This window comes from Aulostomus chinensis, chromosome 10, assembly GCF_037954235.1.
Source record: "Aulostomus chinensis isolate RoL2024-O1b breed Wild chromosome 10, RoL_Achi_v1.0, whole genome shotgun sequence".
Taxonomy (NCBI): Eukaryota; Metazoa; Chordata; class Actinopteri; order Syngnathiformes; family Aulostomidae; genus Aulostomus; species Aulostomus chinensis.
This window is the reverse complement of record NC_141329.1, coordinates 21,344,407-21,369,979: the sequence shown is the minus strand read 5'-3', so window position 1 is coordinate 21,369,979 and position 25,573 is coordinate 21,344,407. Positions and strand designations below refer to the sequence as shown.

The window sequence follows — 25,573 nt, the reverse complement described above, 5'->3', positions numbered from 1 at the left end:
ATTGAGCGCAAAGAAGGGGGTGGAGCACCGACTATGTCACCTTAGAAAAAAGTATAATTATTAAAAAAAAAACAACAACAAAAAAACACAAAAAAAAAACACTGCCCGGCTAGTCATTTGACAGGACTCTGCTAGCTGGAAGTTATTCTGAAAACCATGTGAGCATCTGACAGCCCTCCTGACCAATGAAAGAGGTAGGAGGCGGCGATTTCAGACGAACCACAGGTGAGCTCAAACACACATGGAAGGTCGAGATCGCGCCACAGAGTGTAAAACCAGCTTTCGTTTAGTAGTTTTACCACAAAATGGACATTTTGTAAATTTAACCGTTGCAAATCTTCAGTCTCCTTTAGCTTCCATGAATTCTAGATGCACCAAGATGTCATGAAGGGGAAGGACAAAAGAAAAAAATCTTTGAAATCAAGACATTCAACCGTGTATAATTGATAAATTAATTCTGTAATTTAGGAGAAGAATCCCTTCTTATTAACAGCCTCTACAGGCTGATTGTAATACATTTTCATTAAAAAAAAGAACAACAAATTGTGGATTTGATTAAAACTGAAGAACATGCAACTAAAACCAAGTCTGTGCGTGCACGCTGGTTTGTATGCAGAGGAAGTTACTGTATGACTGGTGAGGACGAGACACCCTGACCTTTACTTCCACAACAACATGTAATGCACTTGTCACAGCTGCTTTACAATTCATGGACCTCCCAGGGAACGTGCTTCTCAAAATAACGTCCTGCTATTGTGTAATTAAATGCACACGCTCAAGCACGCACAAACACACACAAAATGTACCTTCACCTCGTGGCCACTTAACTGCTGGACAACTTTTACACTTTATAGGCCGATCTCATTAAAGGAACACAACGCATTTCTGCTAAACAGCATGGTAATGTGTGAATTATCAAGAGGAGCAGGTTCTACTTGAGCTACCGCCGTCAGCGAGGGCTTAAAACATAATAACTGCTGCATAAACCTCCCTAAATACATCATAATACACATGACTGGTACTGCAAGGGGTTCCCAGTTATGAGAGGGGTGAGAAATATGGCTTGTAGATGGAGGCTCACAATAATAAATTACTAGAGAGTGATCTTTGAGGTGACACGGACTGCTGCACCTATTGGACTTTTGCCCGGTGAAGTTGCACAGTAAATCTGTTCTGTGCTAAGAGGACAGGAGCATTGCTTGAGGCAGCATATTATCATAGCCAAGAGCGCCGCACATTCTTCTTCGAGGAGAAAATTTCTTATTACTTTTTTGACCACAATTTGAATGTCTTTACGGCCTTTATTTCATGCTTGACCTGCTTTTTTTCCCCTCCACAGACGTAAGCAGAAATGGCTGAGAGAACGACTTCTTTAGAACAATCCCCCCCCCCCCAAAAAAAGACATGATTTCGCTTTCATTTAAAGGTGCTTTTGTAATAGTTAAATGCTTTTGATGTTCAGTTAAACAGGCTGAAGTTTAACAAGCAACCGTTCCTCTTTGTATTGTTCAGTTTGATATAGCAGGATCCCCTTTAGAAACAGCTACTGTTCCTGGGTTCAGCAAAAGGGAACAAAAAGATGTGATAAAATAAGGATCAAGAAAAAATACACGAGACAAGAGCACCATTTGGAATTACATCACGTTCAGAACCCCACGGATGAAATGAGGCTGGTTAATCTCTGGCATTTCACACAAATAGCCTATATTGTTCTCACATTAAAAGCTCAAACACACACAAAAAAAGAAAACTCCCAACTTCCGACGTTGTGACATCGCAGGGTCCCATCACATCAGCATTTGTAGTATTGTTGACGCACCAGAAGTAAGAGTGAAATCTTGTGTTTTCTCTTCCAGCGTTTTATTTTGCAGCTAAGCACAGTAATGCACATCTGTACTAAGGATCTTGGAGCAGGAATATGGGCGATTCTAATCGATGAAGAAATCATATTGAATATTTAATACCAAATGGGTGCATGAAACTGGAAAAACAAAAATCGCTGAGTTCAGCACAAAATTAACTCCGAGTCAAAATCTATCTGGAGTTCCTCTGCTGACTTGAAAGGATAAATAAAAGTGTCACTGATAATAAAGTCTGCAATGTTGAAAAGATCATTAATGCAATAACTTAGTTTATTTCTCTTGTGAGCAATTTTAACAGTCCAAGTTTAATTTGCATGCAAATCGAGCCTCAAAAGGAGTTTAAGTTACAGAAAAGACAAACTTTAAAAACGAATTAGATGAATAACTGTAAAGTCAGCAAGTAATAACATGGCTGCGTTTCTAGAGAGTCCAGAATTGCCTAAATGGTTTGCATCTTCTCATATTGGAAGACATTTTTCTCCTGAGGGTAAATACTAAAATATTCATCAAAGGGATTTTTAGTCATGAAAAGTCATATCTTGTTACTACTGCAGATAAAATCCTGATCTTACATAGAGAGGGAAACCTCAATTTGTCTGAACACGATGTAGCACACTGAAACCTGGGAAAAGAAATCCTGCCCACAGCCAGATTTTGTTTCACCACAGCATGACAACCAGAGGTAGCAGGGGGACAAAGGGCAAGACGGGTCCACTTCCTGAGGTTAGAGTTGCCCGTACCGGTCCAAGAGCTGCAAGGCCACGCCATTGGTCCAACCGAAGCCCAGCTACAGCGGACCACAGTAGAAGAGATGCGAGAGAAGTCAGTGATTAAAAGAAGAAGAAGAGGTTCATTTATGCTAATGGGAGCCGCAAGAAAACCACAGATAAATACAACGTGGGGAAGGTATGGAAAAGGACAGAGGACTTGGAAATGAAGCAGTAGTTCGGGAGGAATCCATATCGCAGGACGTTTTGTCTCCATCTACCGGCAGTAACAGTAACTACAAACAACTGTTGACATGCGGACATCATAGCCTTTGTTGTAGCCTTCACAATTTGTGACTGTCTCTGCTCTAAAACTATGGATAAGTTGTTTTGATCATCGCATAACACCAAGAGTTTGATCCACTTAGTCTGATTAATATTTGGAGACTAGAAGAGTTGCCATCATAAAGTATTAAACCACGTTCTTGTTAGCCAAGAGCTAACAAGAAGTAGCCTTCTCGCCCGACGCAATCGGCAGGCACATTTTGGTGCAGTATGCATTCTCTCAGCAGGGCAGTCTTGTTGCCGTGTACAAAAACTCCATAATGAGCATTTGCAAAGGTTTGAATGTAAAAGACTTTCATTTTCAAGGAAATATGAAGCACGATAAAGCTAAAGTGGAAAGACTTTTAATTTTCTACCATCAACGAATGAAAGGAAATACCTGAACTTCATATTCCCCTCCTCCACCAGGTTCTCCATCTGTATTCACATCATACTGTCAAGGAGGAAGAAAAAATTCACTCGGAGCTCACTGTATCATCACTGCACAACACAAGCTCTGAAATACTGAGACTCACCTTTTCAAACATGGCTTCATACTTCACGTACGCTTTCCAGTTGGTCCTGATCCACCGCTGGGCTAAATCAAAGGCTAGTTGTTGAGCGTCTTCTGAAGGTATCTTGGACAAACCTGAGAAAGATTTGAATCACGAAAATCCAAAAATGTTCAGATGTCAGAAAATATTGGGTTAATGACCTATTTACCTCTGTTGGGTGGGATTTTTTTTGTTGTTGTTGTGATTAGTTTGTTTGGAGCAGGATTATGTCAAATGGTAATGGTAATTGAAATCTTGTGGAGCGATGCCTTGTGGCCCAAGGATGAACCCATGAGATTTGTGTGCTGAGCGGAAGAGCGGATCAGTGTTTTATTTCTGCTTCTCATAACATTATCTGATTTTTTTTTTTTTTTACTTTCAATTTCCCAGAAAAATTAGATCAACAACATTACTAATACATCCCCAGACAAGTATATTTGATGGCAATCAAACATCCATTAGCAGGATGAAGGCCCTTATTCAATAACGTCTTAGCTTTTTTCCCTGATCTTTCGTCTTGAGAGAGAAAATAGGAAAGACTACGTCAGATTCATTAAATGTTCTCGTAATTGTTTGCACTTGTGTTCTGACCATTGCAGTAATTACCCTTCAAACGTCCATAAAAGAGCAAATAGGACTGCGCCCACGTAGAGGTCACAAAGAAATTCAAAAGGAAAAGCCTGAAAGAGGTGAAGAGTTCCAAAACAAAAATATAAAAGCAGTGGAGCATTGATGAGGTACTGATGCAGGAAATGAACACAAACCTAGAGGGCACTCAGAGGGCGCGCACTTCAGCCAAAGCCAATCTAAAACAGCTCAGTTTTTGGCTGTGTTTAATGGATCTGCACCAAATTTAATGGGTCTTCCTCTGCCCCTTAAGTCTGGTAAAAATCATGGTTTTTGGTGAAGGTCAAGCTGTCATTTTCAGTAGCATCAGAAGTTAAAATGAGAATAACAATAATAATACTAAAAGATGTATGAAATCCCATAACTGGAGTAAACACATGTATTAAGGTAAATGGCAAACAACTCATGGAATAATAAATATAAGGCTTAAAAAAAAGGTAAACAATAGTGAAGCACGGGTCGGGGAATTTTAATACCTGCACCGAGATAACCTACAAAAATATGCACTAATCCACCACCATCCTACAGGTTACATCTCGACCTGCACATCGACACCCAGCACAGAATGAGCAGCTTAGAAGGGGGGCAGCCTCACCCGGAGTTTTCCCTGGAGCCATAATTAGAATGACAGCTCAGCGGCGCTATCAGCTGAGCGTTTGGAGCTAGAAACCTTGTTAGTTTGATTAATGTTAACAAAACTGTTAGCGTTTATTTCATAACAAACAATCATCTAGAACAGCGCTGTAAACACTGTGTTAGAGTCCTTAGAACATATAAGCTCTCAAATATATCACCATCTAAATTTTTTTTTTTTTTTTGCAACTGGAAGTTACGTTCCAAAATTGGAGGTTGGATCACTTGCATCTTGGTTCAGTGCCTGTCAATCACTAGGTGGCCACACCCTAAATCCTACATTGCTTTATCATCTAAATATATTCTAACAAAACTAGCATTGACCTGAAACTTTCATAGTGTCATTTTCCTCACTTCTTTTTTGAATCCAGTAAAGTCGCCCCCTGCTGGTCTTTAAAATAAATTGCGGGTTTAGCCTTCACCAGTTCCACAGCCTTTGAGCGCTTCTCATGGGATTATTTGCCAAACGTGCCCTCAGCCTACCCTCAATGAGTATGTGCTGTAGAGGCGGCCATGCATTGGGATAATCCCACTGCTGTCCAGAGTCTCTCAGAGATGTCGGGACTCCCTTAGGGTACTGGAGAGCACCACTCCCCTGTAAACACATGAGAAGGAGAATACCAACATGCATGGATGACGCCTCTGAAGTGTGTGTGTGCCACCTGCTGGAGCAAAGGAGCAGCAGCGTGTTCATGAGGCATGAGCTGGGCTTCAAAGGCTGCTGTCAACAGCTGGCATGCTGAAAATAAAATGAGCAACAATCTCTCCTGCGTGAAGAACTGTCAAGAAACACGTCTGTAAAGGCTGAACGGAGCTGCTTTCATGCTGGGCAGCTGTGGATGTGTGCAGCTGGATTGATACTCACCAAAACATGCCAAATTCAGCGCCTCAAATATGGATGAATGGAGATTAAAAAGCCGAAACATATTGTCAAGCTTATTCTTGGCTGTGTTTTACACATCCAATTATACTCAGCTGTCAATAAAATGCAGGTCGATGGGAACTAATCAGTCCCAAATATTTTACACGGAGGAAATAGTACCAATGATAACTGTTGGTATCCAGAGTAACTATGTTGTAAATATTAAATTGCAGTTTACATCAGTTATCCTGTCAAAATAAGAGCAAAACTAATGTGTGCATAACTGGAATGGAGATTCTGAGAAGCCACAGACAAAGAGAAAATCTCTTGTGGCCATAAGATGTAACTTGTTCTTAATTCATTGTTCCAAAAACTTGATTCATTTGTTGCAAAAAGATAACTTTCCCCTCACTTCGATTAATGTGTGGTCACAAGATGTAACTTGTTCCTAATTCAGTAAAGAATAGGAACAAGTTACATGGCGAGGCCACAAATTCATCAAAGCATGGAAGGAACTAGGACCACGCCAGGGCTCGCTACACTAGCCATCAGTGAAACTGTGCCATGTAAGAATCTTGCCAACCTTCAGGTACCGCACGGCCTTGTCTGCCATCTCAGGTTGAGAATAGCACTGCGCCCAAAGAGGAGCCAGGTTGGAGGGATAAAACTCATAATGGTTAGAACGTGTCACCATGTTGTAGTCAAACCAGGCTCCTCTGCCAGCATCCCACAGAACGGCCTCCATCGCCTCCTGTCTGCGGGACGCAGCCTGATCATACAGTGCAGCCGAGTCACCATCACCTGTCAAAAGACGGAACATCAGTGTTACGTAACATGCGGAGCTAAAAGCAGAGTGCAGAGCTGAACTAGTACCAAGGTCAAAGGCTGCGCTCACCCAGCAGCCTGTGGAGAGAAGCAAGGGTTTTTTCATTGAGGCACAGCAGAGCGTTGAGGTCGACAGGCAGGATCTGACTGGTGCGGGTCTCTGCTAGAGTGCTGCTGTTGTGACCGTCACTGTTGATAAACCAGCGGGAGGAAAAGTCCCAACCAGACTCAGCGCCGGCCTTCAGTTCCATCCACAGCCGCCTCCTACTGTCTGAGGGCAGAGCACCATGACAGACCAGAGATTCAGCGAGGTGTTTGTCTGTGAGCTGGATGACATGAACGCTGAAAGGGCGAGTTTTACCATTTTTAGTGGAAGGGAGGAGGTTGAGCCAAGAAAGAACCCATTCATGTTTAGAACAGAATTACAGGGCAGAAATATTTCACACTTTTGTTAGCATTGCAGGATAAGGCAGCTCAAGGCACATCAAGGCATTTTATTTTTTCCAGTAAATTTAGCTGTTGTTCAACATTTATTTACTCTGATTTTCTCTGCCTCACCTCATTTTTACAGGGAGAAACTCAAAGTAGGCTCACCGCCATCTAGGTGTTTCAGCGTTACAACTGCAGCAAGACAGTGACAGATTTATAAATCTGTTTATGAATTTATAAATCCTCAGCCAAAATTTAGGATTAGAACTAACGCACAAATATCAAATTTAAAGGAATACACAACTTTCTCAGAAATTTGCTTTTTTATCATCCTCCCCAGAGCCAGACAAGGAAATATATATATATTTCTCTCCTCTGTGGGAGCCATGGAGACCAGCTGATTGCTAGTTAGCTTAGCACAAGGAATGATAGCGGATGGGCTGTGTAGCATACCTCCTTTGAATACACTTTTCTCCAAAACAGCCTTTGCTTGCATTAGTTTAATCTAAGAACAGCACCTGAAAACTTCAGTGACCAATAAAACCAAACGCTTGTTAACAATTAGAAGAATGACACTGCTAATCATGGCTGACTTTATGACTTTATATGAGAAGGACGGATTACTTCTAGACAAACTCACAAGTTCTGGATCTATTTGAACCAAAATACACAGAAGACGACCTGTTTAGCATCAATGTGAAGTTTTTGGAAGCACAGCGGGCAAAGCAGAGGTGTGCTAACATGCCCATCCACTACCGATTATTCTGCTAAGCTAACTAGCAGTCAGCTGGTTTTTGTATCTTTAGAGTACTTTCCAAAAAAGTTGTCTGGTAACTTTTGCAGTTACTATTGGAACACATTGTTTTATCCTGTATTACTTTACTGAACAACAAAGTACAGTCAAACAGACATGTCAATCAAACCGAGGGTCGAATGATATGTTCATTTTTATTCAAATATCTAGAAATAATCTCATGGAAAAATAAATCAGAATAATGTTTATTTTCTAACATCCCCCCCAAACACACACACACACACCCACACCCACGGCTTTAGAAAAGATTCACACATCTTTTCCAGCCAGGGAAGAGAAATAACTCAACGACCTTGGATATTTGACAAAGGAAAAAAATCTTCATGAATAAGAACAAACATAGTTTAGCTGCAGTTAGAGAAGTTTTTTTTTCCCTTTCAAACAGATTTTCTCAAAATTGGTAGTCAAATTGTTTAGCATCAATGTGAAGGATGACTGTGTTACACATTAAATATTCATCACAACATGGCACTGCAGTATTTTTAGAGCATATTTGTTTTTGCACTGATGATTTTTTGAATTCAGCGGAATATATTTCATTTTTCTACTGAGAAGAAATGACATTAATTCTGAGACAGACAACCTCACAGTCTCATGCTTTTAGTCCGGCCACTGCAGATTATTACACCGGATAGAAATATATTCAATGCATGACAGTACGTTTCTATTTATAATCCTTCAAAAGGTGTGTTCTGTGTGCTCTTAATTCACTCAAAATGTGCCCAGACATGCGTTCATGTCACTGTTATGTCCATCAAACTTTTGATTGACCTCATCATAAGGAACAGCTGTGTGATTGTGGCTTTCAAACAAATCCTCCAGACTTGTCACAGACGTGACGGAGGGAGGAAGCTGGCATCAGTTTTTATCCATTTTTCAACAATAGGCGGTGTTAGCAGTGACTTCCAGCAGGTTGGTACCAACGTCACTCAAACAAATGTGTGAAGAAGACATGTCACAACACCGCTTAAGAGCCTGACACTCGTCTGCCGCACGCGTGTGACCTTACTTCACTTTTTTGGGTGAAGTATCTTTTAATATGAATCCTGTCTTCACCTCTGGTGGTGGCGTTAGTGAGTAGTTGGGCTGTCAAAATTGGATAAAAATAGTATTTGAATATTCCTTATTTGACCTTTAATTCTCTCCCAGGGCTTTTAAGATCGCCGGGAGTGCTCATCACTCTCGACTGGTCGTCTGATTCAGAACAGCCGCCTCTACAATTACTCCTCTCACATCATCCACCTTTTCAGCTCATTTTTCTCCTCTTGTTCGTATGGCTTCGTCTTCTATGAGGTTACAGGGCAGTTGGGTGGCAAACTAGCTTAAAGCTGCATTACTGCCACCAACTGGCAGCCATGTGTCAAAAGAACTAAGGTACTATAGTGTGTTTGACATTTTAGTTTATAGATCATATTCACATACTGACAAACTGCTTTGGGTGAATATAACCTAACCCTCTGGACTGGGAGAGTTTCAGCTGCTGCAGCTGCTAATGACAAGCCTCCATCAATGATATCATCCTTGGTAAACAAGATGAGAGCATTTGCATTATGTGGACTCGAAAGGTTTGAACTAAGAGTTCCCTACATATTGCTCATAAAGCGGATTCATTCATCTGCCGTGAATATGAGTCATTACCGTCACTGAGTCCTTCAGCTAACTCCAGATCATCTGTGTAGGACTCAGGTCTAGAAAGAACAAAACACAGACAGACGTTTAGTGAGGGACAGATTTGCTTTTAATTGTCACTGAGGTTCTCCGTAAAATACCTGGGCGAGTCCACCTCAACATGATACCGGTTCAGAACATACTCTGCTCCGCCTATATTCACAGTTACAGAGCGGTTCTGCACCCAGAAGCGGTACTCCTGCTCCAGAGCTGGAACAGCTGCTCTAAACATTTTAGAGAGACAGAGGAAGAGGGAGAGGTGATCGTTTAGAGATCATTGCAGTGGTTAATATCACTTCATGTAAAAGGAGTGACATTTGAATTAGGAACATTAGGAGAAGCACTGGAGGCACACAGAGGTCTTGATGTTTAATGCGTTTTTGTTCCATTCTGGAGATGACGTGAGGAAGGATGATCACGAGTCCGGCTGGACATCAGCTCAGGGCCGAAATATCACCTCAGAAACTCCTTATCCTTTGTTGCTTGATAGTAGCGCTCCACCATTAGAGTGAGGAATGGAGGCTGACTGCGTCTTTCATAGTAAATCCGCCCACCGTTTGGAACGAAGCCATATCTGCAGCAGCGTGATAGAAAAAAAAAATCTATATTTTATCCCACACTTCTTAAAATCCCCCAGAGTGTTCTACCTCTAAAGACTTCTTAGGTAGCTGAGTGACTTATTATTCAGATTGAGTCTACCTGCCGAGAGCTGGGCCTTTTTTTTTTTAAGTGCTGTGAAAGGTGCTTTCAGGCCTACCTGTTGACAAGGTAGAGGAAGTTCTGAATCATCCCATAGGCTGTGTCTGTCATTTCTGACAGCAGGAGCCCGTTGATGACCCAGTAGGAGTCCCTGTCGGGCACAGAGCAGCTCACGTCACCACCTGCCAATAATACCAAGGTGGGTTTTCTGCAGAGACCCCCCCTCTGATTGGGACTGCCTGTGATACCGCCATTCTCTGACCTGAGACGCTACTGTGGCTCCCAGACAGCCGAGAGACACATCACTCACCAATAGTAGAGTTCCCTGAAGCGTCCTCCAGGCACAATGACAGGATGAGGGGTGTATATAAGCGAGTAGAGCTCTGGGTGATCTTTCACATCGGCTACGATCTGGAAAAATTATTTTTAATTGAAACTAAATTGGGTGATTAAAGGTAAACATTAACTTTGGGGAGCTATTCTAATCTCCGGAAAGCAAGACAAAAAGATGGGTATCTTTCTCTCCTTGGTTTGTGCGGTAGGGAACAAGATGCTAATTAGCTTAGCAAAATGAATGGTAGTGGATGGGCAGGTTAGCATACCTCGATTGAAATCATCAAATACAATTTCTTGAAAATGGTCTTTGCCTGCAGTAAGTTAGAAATGCAAGATAGTAATTTTGGAATCTGACACATGGCCAGAACTGATTTCATAACCGGGTGCAGTGATTTGATAATGCACAGCTAGACCAAAACAAAACGTTAATTGCAGACTAGGAGAAGAACCGCAACTATGAAGCATAGCCGACTTCATAAACAAGGATGAAGGGAATTGACTTGTGGACTGAGATCCTGAACATTACTTGACCTTAACCTGATGACTTTTGACGAGGCATGCTAACGCTTACCGTCTACTACCATTAATTGCACTAAGCTAACTAGCATGAGTCAACTCCCAACAGGGCACGAAAAGACGAGCAGGGTATCAATCTTCTTGCCCCAACATGTGACTGGTTCCTTTAAACCCTACAGCTGGGAACCTCGAGAGCATGATAAGCACCTTCCTGCCAAGAGACTTCCAGAGGTCATGTAGCTTTCCTGCCCAGTTACGTAGTTCTACATCCGCTACTTTTTCCAGAAACTTTGGCCTGCATAGAAAAGTAAATTCAGGTCAATACAATGTGGTTAAAGACATGACTTGAGTGGGAGCATTCTAATGGCTATATCTCACTTATCATGCCAGTCTTGTGGGATCCAGGACTCAAATTCTGTCCCTGGTTGTTCAAAGTAAGCACTGAGGAACTCTTGAAGTTTGTCAGTTGGGACAGTCATGTTTGGCGACTCAGTTGCAAGGTTGTAGAAAGCCCCCAAAACAACATCTACAGGAAAAGACACAATAAAGCATCAAAAAGTAAATCAAATTTAATTTATTATTTTGAGCAAATTTCTAGTGGCCAGCACGAACAGGGTCATCCAATCGGACATGCTGACATAAATTGGACTCTTAACATTCTATCCTCCAGACGCACAAGCCAATTCACGGGTGGACACTGTGTCTTCTGCTGCACTCTTGCAACCGTGATTCAGACAAGTGCAGCATGCATAGTTAACTGTGGAAACGACATTTCAATTTGGTCTCAGTTCTGTTAAACTTCTCCGTTAGTTTTCATCATCCTGCTTTTATCTATTCCCACTATCGACTAACAGTTTGAGCATTTTGTCTTTTGTCCCTAAATAATGAAACTGATTTCAGTTGACTTTTATGAGCCTTATAGCGAATCTCTCTCAATGTTTGGGCAACTGAATTAAAAATTCAATTCAGTCTTTTAGCCAAGATGCATGTTAGTTTTTTAATCACATTTAATTCATCCGATTGTTGATTTTTGTGAACAAAATCTGAAAAGGGGAAGTCATAACATTTTTCACTCAGTTTTAGTTGACAAAAAACAGAACCCATGACAATCTGGACAACCATTGAATGAGTCAGACTTTGAGGCAGGGGACACTGAGCAAGGCAACGTGACCAATCCTTCTCCGCAACAGACCCATTACAAAAGAATGACAATTTATTGTAGTCAGTCACATGTCTATATCTGTTAAGATTGTACTGAACTTTAGCAGAACTACAAACAAGCAGAATGCACAAATGTACAGTATTGGAATTAGCATTTAATCATTAACTGGCACCTAATTCCATTGTATCCTGAAAGGTTTCAACACATTTATACACCAACCATTCGTTCCAATGAAGAATCAGTGACTTACCAGGAGCAGCTTTCAGCTTCATGTCAACAAAGTATTTGTCATCATCAAAGAATTTGGCTTTTTGGATCTGATGCAAGATGGGCCCCGAACAGAAGATTTCACTGAAATCAATCCAGAAAAGAGAATTATTAAAGGGAACATTTGTACAGTTCTGTGTGTCCAAGTTGAATCTTTACACCCAAGTACTAAATCATAAACAGGAGAGGACGAAGGTCACAGAAGAAAGTCTCAACAATGGAGAGAACATACACTTCTTATCGGTTTACCAAGTGAATTCAACAAACCCTCAAGGCTATCGCTCATTGAGCAAAACAAAAATATTGCGGAGGAGTCAAGATTCAGTCCATTTGACCGCCACCTCTTCTACAACAAACAGATACTACACAACCTTGTGACCCCACACAACATACCGTAAGCAAAATAAGTTTAAAACTGACACGCTAGCTGATAGTCTAAGATTTAAACTTGATCTTACCTGTCACATGGTGGCAGAGAAGCCGTCTTGACACAGGCTGAAAGAGCCACAGATAAACAAAACACTAGTGTGTCCATCTGGTATTGTAAGGTTACATCAGAGTTCCTGTAAGAAGGAAAGACCTCCCTCCAGATCAGTTTACGCTGAGCACAAGTATCCCTCTGGCTCTGACACAACTCCACACACTGAGGCGCCACACAAGGCAAAAAAAACTCCACTTCAGACACAATAAATTCAGTGAGCTTTATTTTCAACAAAAGTCATTATCCAGTCTTATTCACCATATACTTTGAACTTAGCTCCACTGTAAAATTAGCTCCACTGAAATATCTGCCAATTAAATAACGACCAAATTTATTTTATTTTCCATCAAATAGAAACAAAATTAACTCAGGTTTTAAATCTCTCACTTAAATTTGGAGACTTCAAGAATGTGTACTCCACTTGAACATTTCATTAGAAAATAAACAAAAGAATCCAAATCCACGGGAAACTTTTTTTTAAACCTTGTATACCCATTTCCATTAACTTGGGATCGTCGGATCATGTAATTCTGTTTCCATGATGCCTTAAGGCTCCTCCCCATGTTGTTTTACTGATGCATCCGTTTAGAGTAAAGCGCCTTGAAGGCTCTCCGCATCCTCGTCGACAGTAGGAGATGGGACAGGCCGAATTGTACACGAAAGCTGTGTCAGATTTAATGACTCGTAACCATCGAGAGGATTAACGTGTGCATCAGGGCAGCAAGTTAACCAAATTATCCCCCCCACCAATTTAAAAAGACCTTAAAGAATGAAACAATTTAGTAACAACATTGGTCAAATTTGTTATTTCAATTTGGAGCGAGATGCCATTGTCTCAGTCTTTAAGGTTGTCAAAATGGCAGCCACTGGCAGTAAACCCCACCCTATTAAAAAGCCACTCCTGAAGGACTAATTTTGGCCTTAAAAACCCAAGTGGTGGTTTAGTGCCAGGGAGCCATCAAGAAACAGACAGCTGCCAAGTACCTGCAAAGTTAGATCCCTGCTCACTCATCTAATGCATGACTGAATTTGGATGTTTTTTACAAGAACAGCCCTCCCACCCTAAATATAAGCCAAATCTGAAGTGAACGCTACCCCGGGGGCCACATTAGAACTGAGGGAACAGGGATCATTGTTCTAATTAATGAGAAACTCCAGGGTAGGTAACAACTAAACATAGTCACACTTGTGTTTTAAAAAAAGCTCAAATTAAATGTGCAAGATCAGTTCTCTCATTGATCAGAACAGTTGAACAAGCATCTCACGATAAGGGGAACCCAACTTTACAAAAAGGTCCTGACTGATAAGCTAGAATCTTTTTGCAAAGTGAGGTTGTAATCATTTTGCATAAAAATGCAGTCAACTGTAACCCAAACCCCACATATAGATGCAACAAAGGGCAGAAAAATAAGCCATAACTCTGCAGTGAGGCGCTCGAGTTACTGTTTTAAACAAGCAGTCCAAATAATAGTCATGTGTTATCCTCCACACCCATTCCCCTTCCTTACAATTCTCCATTTGGGCATCAAGAGTTTACAAAAGCAGTGCTGTCAGCGTTATTGCCTGAATTCGACTCTCTGTGCTTTAGTGCAGCTCAACCTGCTCAGGTTGTTCTTCGTGAAACATCTCGTTAGCTGGGCTTAACAAAGCTCGCTAACTTGCAATGCACAGAGGTGGAATTCCTGCTACATTTTTTGGTCAGATGGTTCGTTTTGATGCATTCAGCCAATGTTGTTCAGAGGGGTAAATGAAATCAGTCCTAAATATTGGAAGTAATGAAACAGTGCTTTAAAAAGCCCACAGATGCATGTAACAGGTAATGCCTCCCCCAGAAAACAAATTATCTGCCAATTCAGCTGCACTGCAGCGAGTAGGACTACAACATGATAGAATATAATTTTCTCTTTCAACAGCAAAATGATGACCGGAGATCCAAGTGTCTCGAGTCAATTTGACAAGTTAAGGCTGGTGACAAAGAAGTAAAATGCACAAGCTTAACAAAACCATCTGTCCAGACCAAGCGCGTGTCTGTAGTGGCAGCAGGAGAAGAAGGGCAACAATTTAAACTATTACTTTAAGTGCAGCTTTGAATTGCACTCACCATCAATTTTGGATGGGCTTTAGCATCATTCAGCGATGAACTCCAAAAACATTTCATGCACAGGGTCAGAATGTTTTAGATTCTAATAAACTCTGCAATTTCTAAAATTATAAATAAAATTCACAGGCCAATATTGCAGGTCAAACAAACTGGCAGTTAAGGAAAGTCTCCAGTGCCAACGCAAGAAGGGGAGGAAAGCTTTTCTGTTGTCAGCCAGCCTATTGAGCTTGTTTAAAACAATCTTAAAATGAAGGTATATACACAAGGTGTGCAGTACACCTCACACGTCAGCTGCACGTCTTGCAGACTAAAGTATGGCCATCCATAGGAAGGTAAGAAACAAAAAAAAAAAGGGGGGGGGGGGGAAGGAACATCCATCTGAACTCCACCAAAGCAGGAATCCTCATGACTCAGGGTGTTTAGCAGCTGCAGTGCTTCATTTTTAGTGTTCTGATGCTGAAGACAGAGGAAAGAGTCTGGGTCTTTTAGAAGCATGAGCCTCTTCACAAGCAACAGGACAGTCTGGCTGCCTCTTGGAAATAAATCCAGCATCTCTGTCCATGGAAAAATCCAAGTTTGTCCTCAAATGTTAGCCAGACTTGGGTGCCGCTAAGCCAGCAAAAATGATCATTCAGACCAGCCTCCCTCCTTCCCAATCATTCTATACCAACAGACAACCAAAACCAAAAAAATGATAATGAATTCACCTTTTTGTTTGGAAATTATATCAGCGCGTCAAATTCTCCATTAGGCGAACGTGTGGTGGGACATGAGCTCAAAGACAATGAACGGTTATTACTTCAGAACAAGTTGAACTGCTTGTTAAGGCACTTGATACAGATTGGTTAAAACTTTCCAACGTAAAAAGTGTAGAATGGAGGGTGCAATATTGTCTGGGTCTGTTGGTGCTGGCTTCGTGTCATCAGCGGATATGAATCGTCACGCCATGCCTCGATTTTTCCACTTGGTCCCTTGCTTTCCTCTGGGTGCTCATGTCTTCAGGGTGCGGTGGTGCAGCATTGAGCCTTATGAAAAGGCAAATGAGTTCTTCCAAAAACGCATCCATCAAAATTCACATTCCTGATGGTGGCATCCAAAAAAGACAGACAGAAACTGTACATTAAAGAGGAAAAAAATCCAAGTCGCAGGGAGAGAGGGTGGAAAAAAAAGGTGTAAAGGGAATGGAGGATGGACTGATCTGTGGAAAGGACAATGAGAAAAAGGTAGATTAGATATTTTCAACTAACTTCGTAGGACAAGATCCTTTGCCAGTGCCATTTATTACAGGAATATCCAGGCTATGCTTAAGAGTCCAAGGTAATAGTTCTGAATTCATTGTTTATGCATTCCTGCATACTGGAGTCACTCCGTGACCCCTTCAGAATTTGTAAAATTGAGACCCCTGTGACAGGTAAGCAATACTACTTTTAGATCTATTTTCCCTTAGCAGACCAACAGTATCTGTTTACATGGCACAGCTCTGAATTTTCCACAATTTCAAGCCTCACAAAAAGATGAAATTGCAAAGGTTGGTTTAAATTTACACAAAAGTGGATATTTAAAGTGAGGAAATCCCATTAATGCTTTTGAATTGCAGAATTTTTCAAACTTGTGTGAATTCTCAAAACTGCAATTTCCTAAATTGACAGAAATATGACAATCTTTGTTAAGACAAGGATGGTTTCGACAACCACAGAAAAACAAGAAGGAAAAATTGGCCAGCCTGTCAAGTTAAAAAAAGGGCAGCTTTTTGACAGTAAACCACATTCATGGTCAATTTCATTGAAACTGGAGTTTCTCATTTCTATGTACAAATATATTTTTTATAAATATATGTCATTCAAAAATAGTATCCCTTTAAAGCAGCAAACTTTTAATTTGTACATTAGGGAAAAGCAAAGCTCTAAATGACACTGATGATAACTGCTCACGTCCATTTAGGTTTCTCATTAAGCCAAACCAGTAATCCACAGTGGCTCAGCTGAGTGTTTGGATAGAGTGCTTCCAGAGCAACACCCTGTGTGCACTCACTGGCTCATGGCTTGACTTCTTCCCCACTCTCACTGTGGTACTCAGCCACATAAAGGCTCTTGTCAATGATGCCTGGGATGGGCTTGATTTCTGTTCCTAGCTGCTCCTCAATCCCTTTCAGGTTGAAGCGATCATCGTAAGTGATCAGGTTGATGGCGAGACCCAAGTGTCCAAAGCGACCTGGAAGGGAGGTTTCAATTGTTTTAGTCACCAATATTACCTACCCAACATTATTACTGCTGGATGCCAAAACAGCCCCATGTATGCTCTTACCAGATCTACCGATGCGATGAAGGTACGTCTCTCCCAGCTTGGGGAAGTCAAAATTGATGACAACATTCACAGCTTGAATGTCAATTCCTCTCGTGAAGAGGTCTATTAAAAAAAAAAAAAAAAAAAAAAAAAAAAAGAAGACCAGAACCCAAACAAATGAGTAATATTACAACCAAAATGTCAGCTGTTTGGTTAAAATTTTAGTTTGTTTGTAGGTCATTTCAAGCTCCAACAGCTTCCACAAACTGAGCAATGAAAGACAGGAGGGTGACAACAGATGTGGACACTCCAGTGTGTTTGATGCCCATCAAGGAGATGTCAGTTCAGTATTTTTTTTGCATGATTCATCATGTAGAAGGAGTCTCACTTTTGTTTCCCTGTTTTCATACCTTAGAATACGATCATGTTAGCAAAACTTAAGGACTAGAAAATAACCACTTGGGGTGAGTTGTTTTACCCAAAAATCAATTCATTAAAAAACACAATCAAGCACAATCGATGGAAAAAGAGTTGCGGCTTTCTTACATACCAGTGCAGACAAGATTCCGACAGAGGCCATTTCGGAAGTCGTGGAACACACGGTTACGATGCTCCTAAAAATGGAAATGTTGCATTCAGATGTTGCACTAATCTATTTTGAGAAAATCAACATCGAGTAGTGGTGATGTCCCCAGCAGATCATTATAGCTTGTACCACAGTTGATCTGGGTACATATTAATGTATCTGTATCTACAACCATGCAGGTCAAGCCAAATCTTTTTCTCCCTTTCAGCCAGATGTTGATGCTCTTTGTGTAAGCAGATTGCTGTGCTGCTTCATATGTCCAGTGAAATGGCCACAGCAGTGATCAGACTGACGATGAAAACAAAGACTTCCTGAGCTGCAGTACCAATGATCATTACCAAGGCAATTAAGGAAATATTCAGGTAGCAGCAGTAAACCGGAGAGCGAGTTTGTCAACAATCACTTTTCTAGAGACGATTATCCAATCCATAACAATAATACAAAAACAGCATCTATTTCTAACAACTTCCAACAGAGCATCCATCCAGAAGAGTACTATGCTGTGAAGTTAATGTTAAGTGGATGTTGCAGAACTGCAGATACCTTTCAAAGTTGTAAAAAAAACGCCATTACTGTCAGTATGACTTGACAAAAGGTCAAATTAGATAGTGACATGATTTTTTTGTTTTGTATTGAGACTGGCAGGGGCACATAGAGTGAAGAATCAAATAATTGGAATGAACTGTTGCACCATAGCAACCAGGAATACATCTACATGGTGCACCACTGAAAATAGCAGCAGCTGTTCTGGCAAGCATCCATCATCACTTGTGCACTTTCATCTTAAACCTGATAAACAAGTATCTTCTGAGGCAGTTCTCTGGGCTGACCTGTCTCATCTTGGCATGAATGTAGAAACATGAATAACCAAGCTGGGAGATCTTCTTGGCAAGGAGCTCTACTCTCTGAGAGGAGTTGCAGAAGATTATAGACTGGTTGATCTGGAGCTGAAAAATACAAATAAACCAAATCAATTGAAGTGGAAATCGATGTTGGATTTTGGTTTATGACAGCTGAAGTCAGTTCATTAGAAAAGCTTCAAATGTAGAACAACACGTACCCTTGAGAACAAAGTGTTAAGGCAATGGACCTTTTGCCTTTCAGTTACATAAGCGTAATACTGAGTCACACCCTTCAGTGTCAGCTCCTCCATCAGGTTTATCTCATAGGGCTTCTGCAGGTGTGCGTTCTATGAACCCGTGAAAATATGACATTTTAGTCAGACACAGACACTCACACACACACACCTTGTGTAGAAGAATCCATATCCCTTCCTTTTTAGGGTTTTATGATACTGAATCAATTGATTGCTACTCTAATGAAGCAATTGTTTAATAGTTTCATGATATTAGCATACAAGATTTGCACTTGAGTAACAGCTGAAAGTTTACTTTACTTCACGCAATATGTATACATTTCTTAATCTAGTGAAAATTTTATTTGCTATTTTTCAGTTGCAGTCCAGGGTTTGTAAGGAATAAGTCCAAGTTCAAATTGATGTGAGGGAGGCTAATTCAACAACATTTGAGCAAGGAGCAATTTTCATTTTGGACCAAGATTAAAAGTCCTCAAGAATGAATCAACTTCTACAAATAGTCTTGTATAATTTTTCAAAATAAATCTGATACAAATTGATTCACAATTCAAACTGCAATATACTTCTGTAATATACTATATCACTGAATTAGTTCGACAGAAGTGGGAGCTAAACTAGTTGGTCCAGTTCTACTAAATAATGCCCATGCAGAAATTCTGTTGTTGATGGACTATTAACTTCAAAGACCTTGTAAGCTTTACATAAACTTCGGAATCCATTTTTACACTGAACAAGGACTGCCGTCTTTGTATTTCCTCACTTAATTTAGAAGCAGGCATCTTTTCATGGCCAGTGTAAACATGATGAATGAAACCAGCTAGGAAAATGGTGGGCATGAGGGTGTTGGACCTATTCTGAGACTCGAGAGACTGTACCATAAACTTCTGCACACTGAGAGGGAAGGTTGCAGAGTAAAGTAGAATCTGCCTCTGTTTGGGCAGGAAGCCCAGTATCTCCTCCATCATAATCACAAAATCCTGCGAGAGGAGTTTGTCAGCCTGTTGAGAAACAAAAAGACAGTACATTGTAGAAACAATAGTCTCAGGTGACAGCATCAGTACATTGTAGAAACAATTGTCTCAGGTGACAGCATCAGAACCTGAATCAAACAGGATTACATTGATGAGAGAGTGTTGTCAAACTAAAGGCAAACACACAAACTTACTTCATCCAGAACGATCATCTGCACTTGATTGACTTTGGCCACTCCTTTCTTGATGAGGTCTAAAATCCTCCCAGGGGTGGCAATGACCACATGTACTGGAAAACAACGTGCACAAGTCAAAACATTAAAAGGCCGGCATTGGACTTGCACCATAAGACAGCCTATTTCAGCGTTGCTATTGTATCCACTGAAGTTGAGGGGAAATCTATTTGGCAGGATTCATACATCTACAGAGTGTTTTTTAAATGGCTGCTACATCTGGATGATACAGCATCCATTTCCTGACTATAATTTGGCTTTACAGCCCCCAGAGAAACACAGTTGGTGTACAACAACAGGCCATCAGGATGCATTCCATTGTGAGTCCACGAATACTGAAGCATGACAAGCTGTGAAGTCAACTTGTGAGCCACCCTTAAGGATGCTAACTGATGGATTTGCAATTTTTCAACTGTTCACACACATCAGGTCATGTAAAGGATACGCAATATTTACTTGCGTTCAATAGACAGCAAATGGTGTCAGTTACAAGACAAGGAATGAACCACTTTATTTGAGCTGACAACCAAGTACGATTTAAAAGTGTCACCCACGAAAAGTGCACAGCTTACCCGTTTCATCGAGCCTCATGATGTCATCACGTAGGTTGGTTCCACCTGTGGTTGCCATCACCTTCACTCCTCCCATGTGTTTACTGACCTGGATACATATTTGGCTTACTTGAAGAGCCAGTTCTCTGGTGGGCACTACGACCAAAGCTGAAAAGGAAACAGTTGTGAGGACACATTTAGGAAAAAGTAGCCACATATTTATTAATTCTGAACCATCTTGGTTCAATTCTGCTAAAAGCACATTCTTTCCATGTATCTCATAATTGACTTTGACTTGAAATAGTTCAGAGTCCAGACTCACCTTGTATGCAGTCCTTCTTCAGGTCAATGCGTTCAAGTAAGGGAATGAGGTAGGCTCCACTCTTTCCCGTGCCATTCTTGGCTCTAGCCAAAATATCTCTTCCAGACAGTGCAATGGGAATGCTTTCCTCCTGCAACAAACAGTACTTGCATTAATGACTTATGCACAGCATTTATTTTATAGGCAAGTCTGCTTTGACTCCATTTTCCACCTTTGGAGGTTTGCCAAATTATTTCACATAGATTAACAAATTTAAACCAATTACCACATGATCACTTAAATTATAAGAGGTGTATTTATGGCAAAATATTACTAACTATTCCTTTAAGCTGTTACCAATTTAGTTTTGAATTGTGTTTTTGCAGAACACAATGATGTGATATTGAAGTTTTCCTTGGATCTCTAGACTACAAAATTTCATTTCATTTCACATCATTAGGCATTCTTGTGAGATTTTATAATTGGTGAATGAATTTTAGCCCCCCAAAAATGTGCTTTATAATGTCACAGTACCATTGACCCTTCAAGACCAACATCTGTTTAATTTATTCTTGAGACTAAGTTCATATTTGTACAATTCAAAGTTATAATACCCCTCTGCAATAATTATTTCCCAGCACCACTGAGGCATAATAGTATTTATCTTTTACAGTTGGCTCACCAAGTCACCACTTAGCAAAGACAAGAAAAACAAGCTTGCCCGTGAACAGCAACCCTTTATAGGTCAGATATCTGGCTGTAACAATCAAAAATGGTTCGCCTGTGTGATGCGTTAGGCCTTCATATGTCATTCAAGCTTAGTCTAAAAACAAGGTGCTTATTTCTAATTTTAATCTTTATGCCAATACTTAGGGACCTTACAGTGCATGGGGATCTTAGGCTCTGCTGTAGGCTATATTCTTGTCACAGTTCAGCTATAAAAATGTTTTTTATGTTGTCACACAACCCTCCAAAATTACTTGTGTCAATGTCACAATTTCATCCTCTTGGTGTCACATTCAGATAGTGATAGTCATGTGATTAAATTATCCACATTAAAGTTAGCAGACAGCAAACCTGAAGTGATCACCCTAGCTGTGGCTTACCTCATTCTGACCGTCATACAATCCCCACATCATCAGGGGGATTGTACGGATTTCAAACTATGAGTTGTGATTTTGTGCTTTAAAAAGAAAAGTCCTTTGAGGCACAGCGTTTGATCTGAGGTCCCATAAAATATAGGAATTCTAAACGATTCATCTATATTCAGGTTAGCAGAGGGATAACAAAAGTAGCCAGCTCTGCTGACAGACCAAGCACACTATGGGTTTGAATGTGAGGCCATTTATCTATACATAATTTGATGCAAAATATCTTCAACTAGTAGGTTGAGGCATGTTTACCATCACAATACCCACCTAGTCTCAGTAACACCTTGGAGTCATCTTGCCATGCTCAATTCTTTTCTTAACATTCAAACAATGTTATTCATTCTTCAAACAATTAAAATATCAAACGCTTTTGTAAAGGTCTAAAAACACTGTTAAACGTCTATTCAAGGCACAAAAGGCAGACAGGATGTCCCCCCAGTACATACACCTATATTTACTAACACCTGCACTTCCTTCCTCATCAGGAACACACATGCCCCTGCCAACACAATAGACAACTTAAGTATACAAAAATGCACCTGGATTGGAGATGGCTTTTCCCAGCCCATCTCAAAGATTCCCATGAGCAGCTCCCTCTTTAGGCAATAATCTTCAAATTCATTGCCTTTAGTAGCAGTCACATCCTGTAATAGCCATCAAAATGACATAAGTTCAACATGTCAAAGTATCTGAGGAAAAAAAGACACTTATATTCAAATTTCATTTGTTGCTTTTGGTTATTAATTACAAAATCATCCATCCATCCATTTTCTTTCGCTTATCCTGTTCAGGGTCACAGGTGGGCTGGAGCCTATCCCAGCAGCTTTCGGGCGAGAGGCAGGGTTCACCCTGGACGGGTCGCCAGTCCACTGCAGGGCCAAAATATATAGACAGACAACCATTCACACTCACAGTCACACCTACGGTCAACTTAGAGTATTCAATTAGCCTCGTCCTCTTTTGATGTCTTTGGACTGTGGGAGGAAGCAGGAGTACCAGGAGAGAACACACACAGGAACAGGGAGAACATGCATATTCCACACATAAAGATCCCATCGAACCCGGAACCTTCTTACTGTGAGGCGACAGTGCTAACCACTGCACCACCGTGCCGACAATTAAAAAATCAATACTAATAAAATTTGTGAAACACCAGTTTCACTTGGAGAGCCAGTACCACTACAATAATTGTGTTGCACTGTTGTGAGTGGGGTCTGGTTGACAAGCCCACACATCACTAATTGAGCACAAGCAGTCATTGTACAGAATGCCCCTTGTGGAAGTGCCAGTAAAGAGTCACTTCAATGAACTAATTAGTTTGTACAGCAATTTCTTTACAATACATCAAAGGACAGTAGGTTTCTGCCACAACCTCAACTACTTCCATTGTGTATCAAGGGTGAAAGACATCTGGAAGAGGTGAAAAGGCTCCAACAACACTTGTAGATGGTCTCAAAGTTATCTGATTTACTAAATACAAAACATTAAACACCAACTTTTGCAATATAGACATTGAAACTACGAGTACGACTAATATCAATACCGGTGCTTAATGGGGTATACTGAACCGAAAAGCTTCAAAATCAGGGTCCATTAGGGCCACAATAAAACCGGAGTACAACTATTTAAAAAAAAATTGATATGGTTAATTTAGAGCATAATTTCTACTCCCAAATTAAATGGATTTAAGTTTCAAAGGAGAAGCATCTTATACCAACCGAAGTTTTCATCCTCATGTCCTTTGGGGGCAATTTCAAATTTTTCTTCCAGTCATCTCCAGGCCTGTGGGAAGCAAGCAACAACTATGCCAAAGCAGGAATGGCTCGGTAATAGTAATGCACAACAATGTCTTTTGAAGGTAAAACAATATATATATATATATATATATATATATATATATATATATATATATATATATATATATATATATATTCAGTTTCTCCAAAATTACTTACTTGATGACAGCATTAGATGTTGGAGCAGGCTGTGAATTTCCATTGTTGATTGTGCCTTTCATCTGGTTTAGCGGCTGTTGTTGAGGGCCTCCCCCACCTCCACCTGGTGCTCCAGCTGTCTTCACTGAACCTCTGAGCTGTCCATTCTGGTTGGACAAGCCCAGAATCACTGGGTTCTCTGTTCTGGCAGTGCTCATCTTTATTTAGCTTAACTTTCAGTTTCAAAAGTAAAGAATCAAAACAGTCTGTAGATGGCAGACATCCACTCCTTGGGGACCACTCAGAATTTCCGATTGTCCTTTTTCCCTCGTGTCTTAAATAACTATCCAAATATAAATTGTTCAAATATGCCTCAACAGAACCCAACAATATTGTTGTTTCTGGGACATCAAGTGCTAAGTAACATAGGCCCTCTCTCAATCTTCAGTTAATTCCTAAACATAGATCATTTCGCAAATAAGGACATAGCGTGGATGTAATCTGCCAGTAGTATCTGGAAAACCAAACTCCAGGAGGGCTTAGCTAGCGTTCAAGTATTGGCCCACACTTCAGCTAGCCTTCTTGATTAGCTTGACTGAGCCGCTGCGTCGTATCACCGTAATGCCGATTCTGAAACATATTAGAAAACAATTCAGTTGTAAATCTTTTAAACACTGTGTGGTAAACACATTAAAACGCCATGATATAATTGCAGGGGGTCATCTTTGTCGCCAACGTTAGGATTCGCTGATTAGCCGTGGTTGTCCTAAGGCTTGTCGAGAAAACAGACGCTATTAAGAGTAATTTGTTGAAGTTACTGCTGCGTTTAATGTGTGTTCGTTCAAAGCGAAAGTGCGTCTGAGAAAAAAAACCCATAGGACATAGAGCTATTTACAAAGGAGCTAAGCTAACCTCCTGTTAGCCGACGACACGACATCTGGTTAACTAGTTAGCACATGAAACTTTAGCTTCGTGCTTATGTTGTTCAATTCCAATGACCAAAACCGCTTCGAAAATTCACAATTATTCAACTTACTCGGCATTAGTACGCTTACTAAAACCAAGTTTAACTCTACCTCTGTGTTTACTTCCCACAAACGATAAGATATACATCTTCAACGTCAACTAATGTTAGCCGCGCAGGAACTGCTAGCATAAAACTAGCTAGCGACTGCGAAATAACATTAATATTTCGTTAAAATAGAGAGTCCAAGCAACGCATTCATATGTCAATTAATAAGCTATCCACAGGGACACAATGTCTGAACGTCCAGAAATTTACCTTGGATAACTAAATTAGTCGGTTCCCTTAGCTCTGTTGGTAAGCTGTATAATTTTTTTTAGCTGACTCCGAGCGAAGCTCTCTCATCCAACCCTTCAAGATGGCTTCCACTCCTATTTGAACCCGCCCCCCACCTTTCGAATCAGCTGATTTAATTTCAAATCAGGGATATCACCTCAATTACATCTTGTCTGAATAACCCTTTCAGACTACTTCGGATTGGTAAATCCCCTTGTATGCCATAATCTTTGAAAGTATTTAGTCACAGCTCTCTGTTACATATTTATGTTTATTCATAAACTTTCTAACCTTTAAATA

General features: G+C 40.6%; 2 protein-coding genes across 2 annotated transcripts; both read right to left on the bottom strand.

Annotated features, from left to right (window-relative positions):
* Positions 1 to 1,447: 1,447 nt before the first annotated feature.
* On the bottom strand, positions 1,448 to 12,877 carry treh (trehalase (brush-border membrane glycoprotein)). Its single transcript, XM_086216442.1, has 15 exons — positions 12,744 to 12,877; positions 12,269 to 12,369; positions 11,235 to 11,382; positions 11,064 to 11,151; positions 10,315 to 10,415; positions 10,063 to 10,155; positions 9,763 to 9,879; positions 9,407 to 9,529; positions 9,276 to 9,325; positions 6,465 to 6,665; positions 6,153 to 6,370; positions 5,191 to 5,302; positions 3,430 to 3,542; positions 3,294 to 3,347; positions 1,448 to 2,649 (listed from the first exon to the last, which is right to left on the bottom strand). Exons 1-15 carry the CDS (start codon positions 12,818 to 12,820, stop codon positions 2,587 to 2,589), a joined length of 1,659 nt encoding a protein of 552 aa, XP_086072568.1. The 5' UTR covers positions 12,821 to 12,877; the 3' UTR covers positions 1,448 to 2,586.
* A 95-nt stretch (positions 12,878 to 12,972) lies between these two features.
* ddx6 (DEAD (Asp-Glu-Ala-Asp) box helicase 6) lies at positions 12,973 to 25,385 on the bottom strand. The gene is made up of 14 exons (XM_086216441.1): positions 25,256 to 25,385; positions 23,995 to 24,603; positions 23,758 to 23,821; positions 22,579 to 22,683; positions 20,910 to 21,039; positions 20,609 to 20,755; positions 19,998 to 20,092; positions 19,708 to 19,830; positions 18,797 to 18,925; positions 18,567 to 18,683; positions 17,701 to 17,764; positions 17,172 to 17,273; positions 16,899 to 17,078; positions 12,973 to 16,065 (listed from the first exon to the last, which is right to left on the bottom strand). The coding sequence occupies exons 2-13, from the start codon at positions 24,189 to 24,191 to the stop codon at positions 16,903 to 16,905; spliced, it is 1,449 nt and encodes a 482-aa protein (XP_086072567.1). The 5' UTR covers positions 24,192 to 24,603; positions 25,256 to 25,385; the 3' UTR covers positions 12,973 to 16,065; positions 16,899 to 16,902.
* Between the last annotated feature and the right edge of the window lie 188 nt (positions 25,386 to 25,573).

Bases quoted from the DNA above. Each gene is read 5' to 3' on its own strand.
- treh (XM_086216442.1), bottom strand. From the start codon at position 12,820: ATGGACACACTAGTGTTTTGTTTATCTGTGGCTCTTTCAGCCTGTGTC. The intron at 10,156-10,314 runs GTGAGTGATGTG...TGTGCCCGACAG, and splicing joins TTCAGGGAACTCTACTATTG to GGACTCCTACTGGGTCATCA. The intron at 9,326-9,406 runs GTATTTTACGGA...TGTTCTTTCTAG, and splicing joins GTTGAGGTGGACTCGCCCAG to ACCTGAGTCCTACACAGATG.
- ddx6 (XM_086216441.1), bottom strand. From the start codon at position 24,191: ATGAGCACTGCCAGAACAGAGAACCCAGTGATTCTGGGCTTGTCCAAC. The intron at 23,822-23,994 runs GTAAGTAATTTT...TGCTTCCCACAG, and splicing joins ACATCTAATGCTGTCATCAA to GCCTGGAGATGACTGGAAGA. The intron at 19,831-19,997 runs GTAAGTTTGTGT...GTTTCTCAACAG, and splicing joins AGATGATCGTTCTGGATGAA to GCTGACAAACTCCTCTCGCA.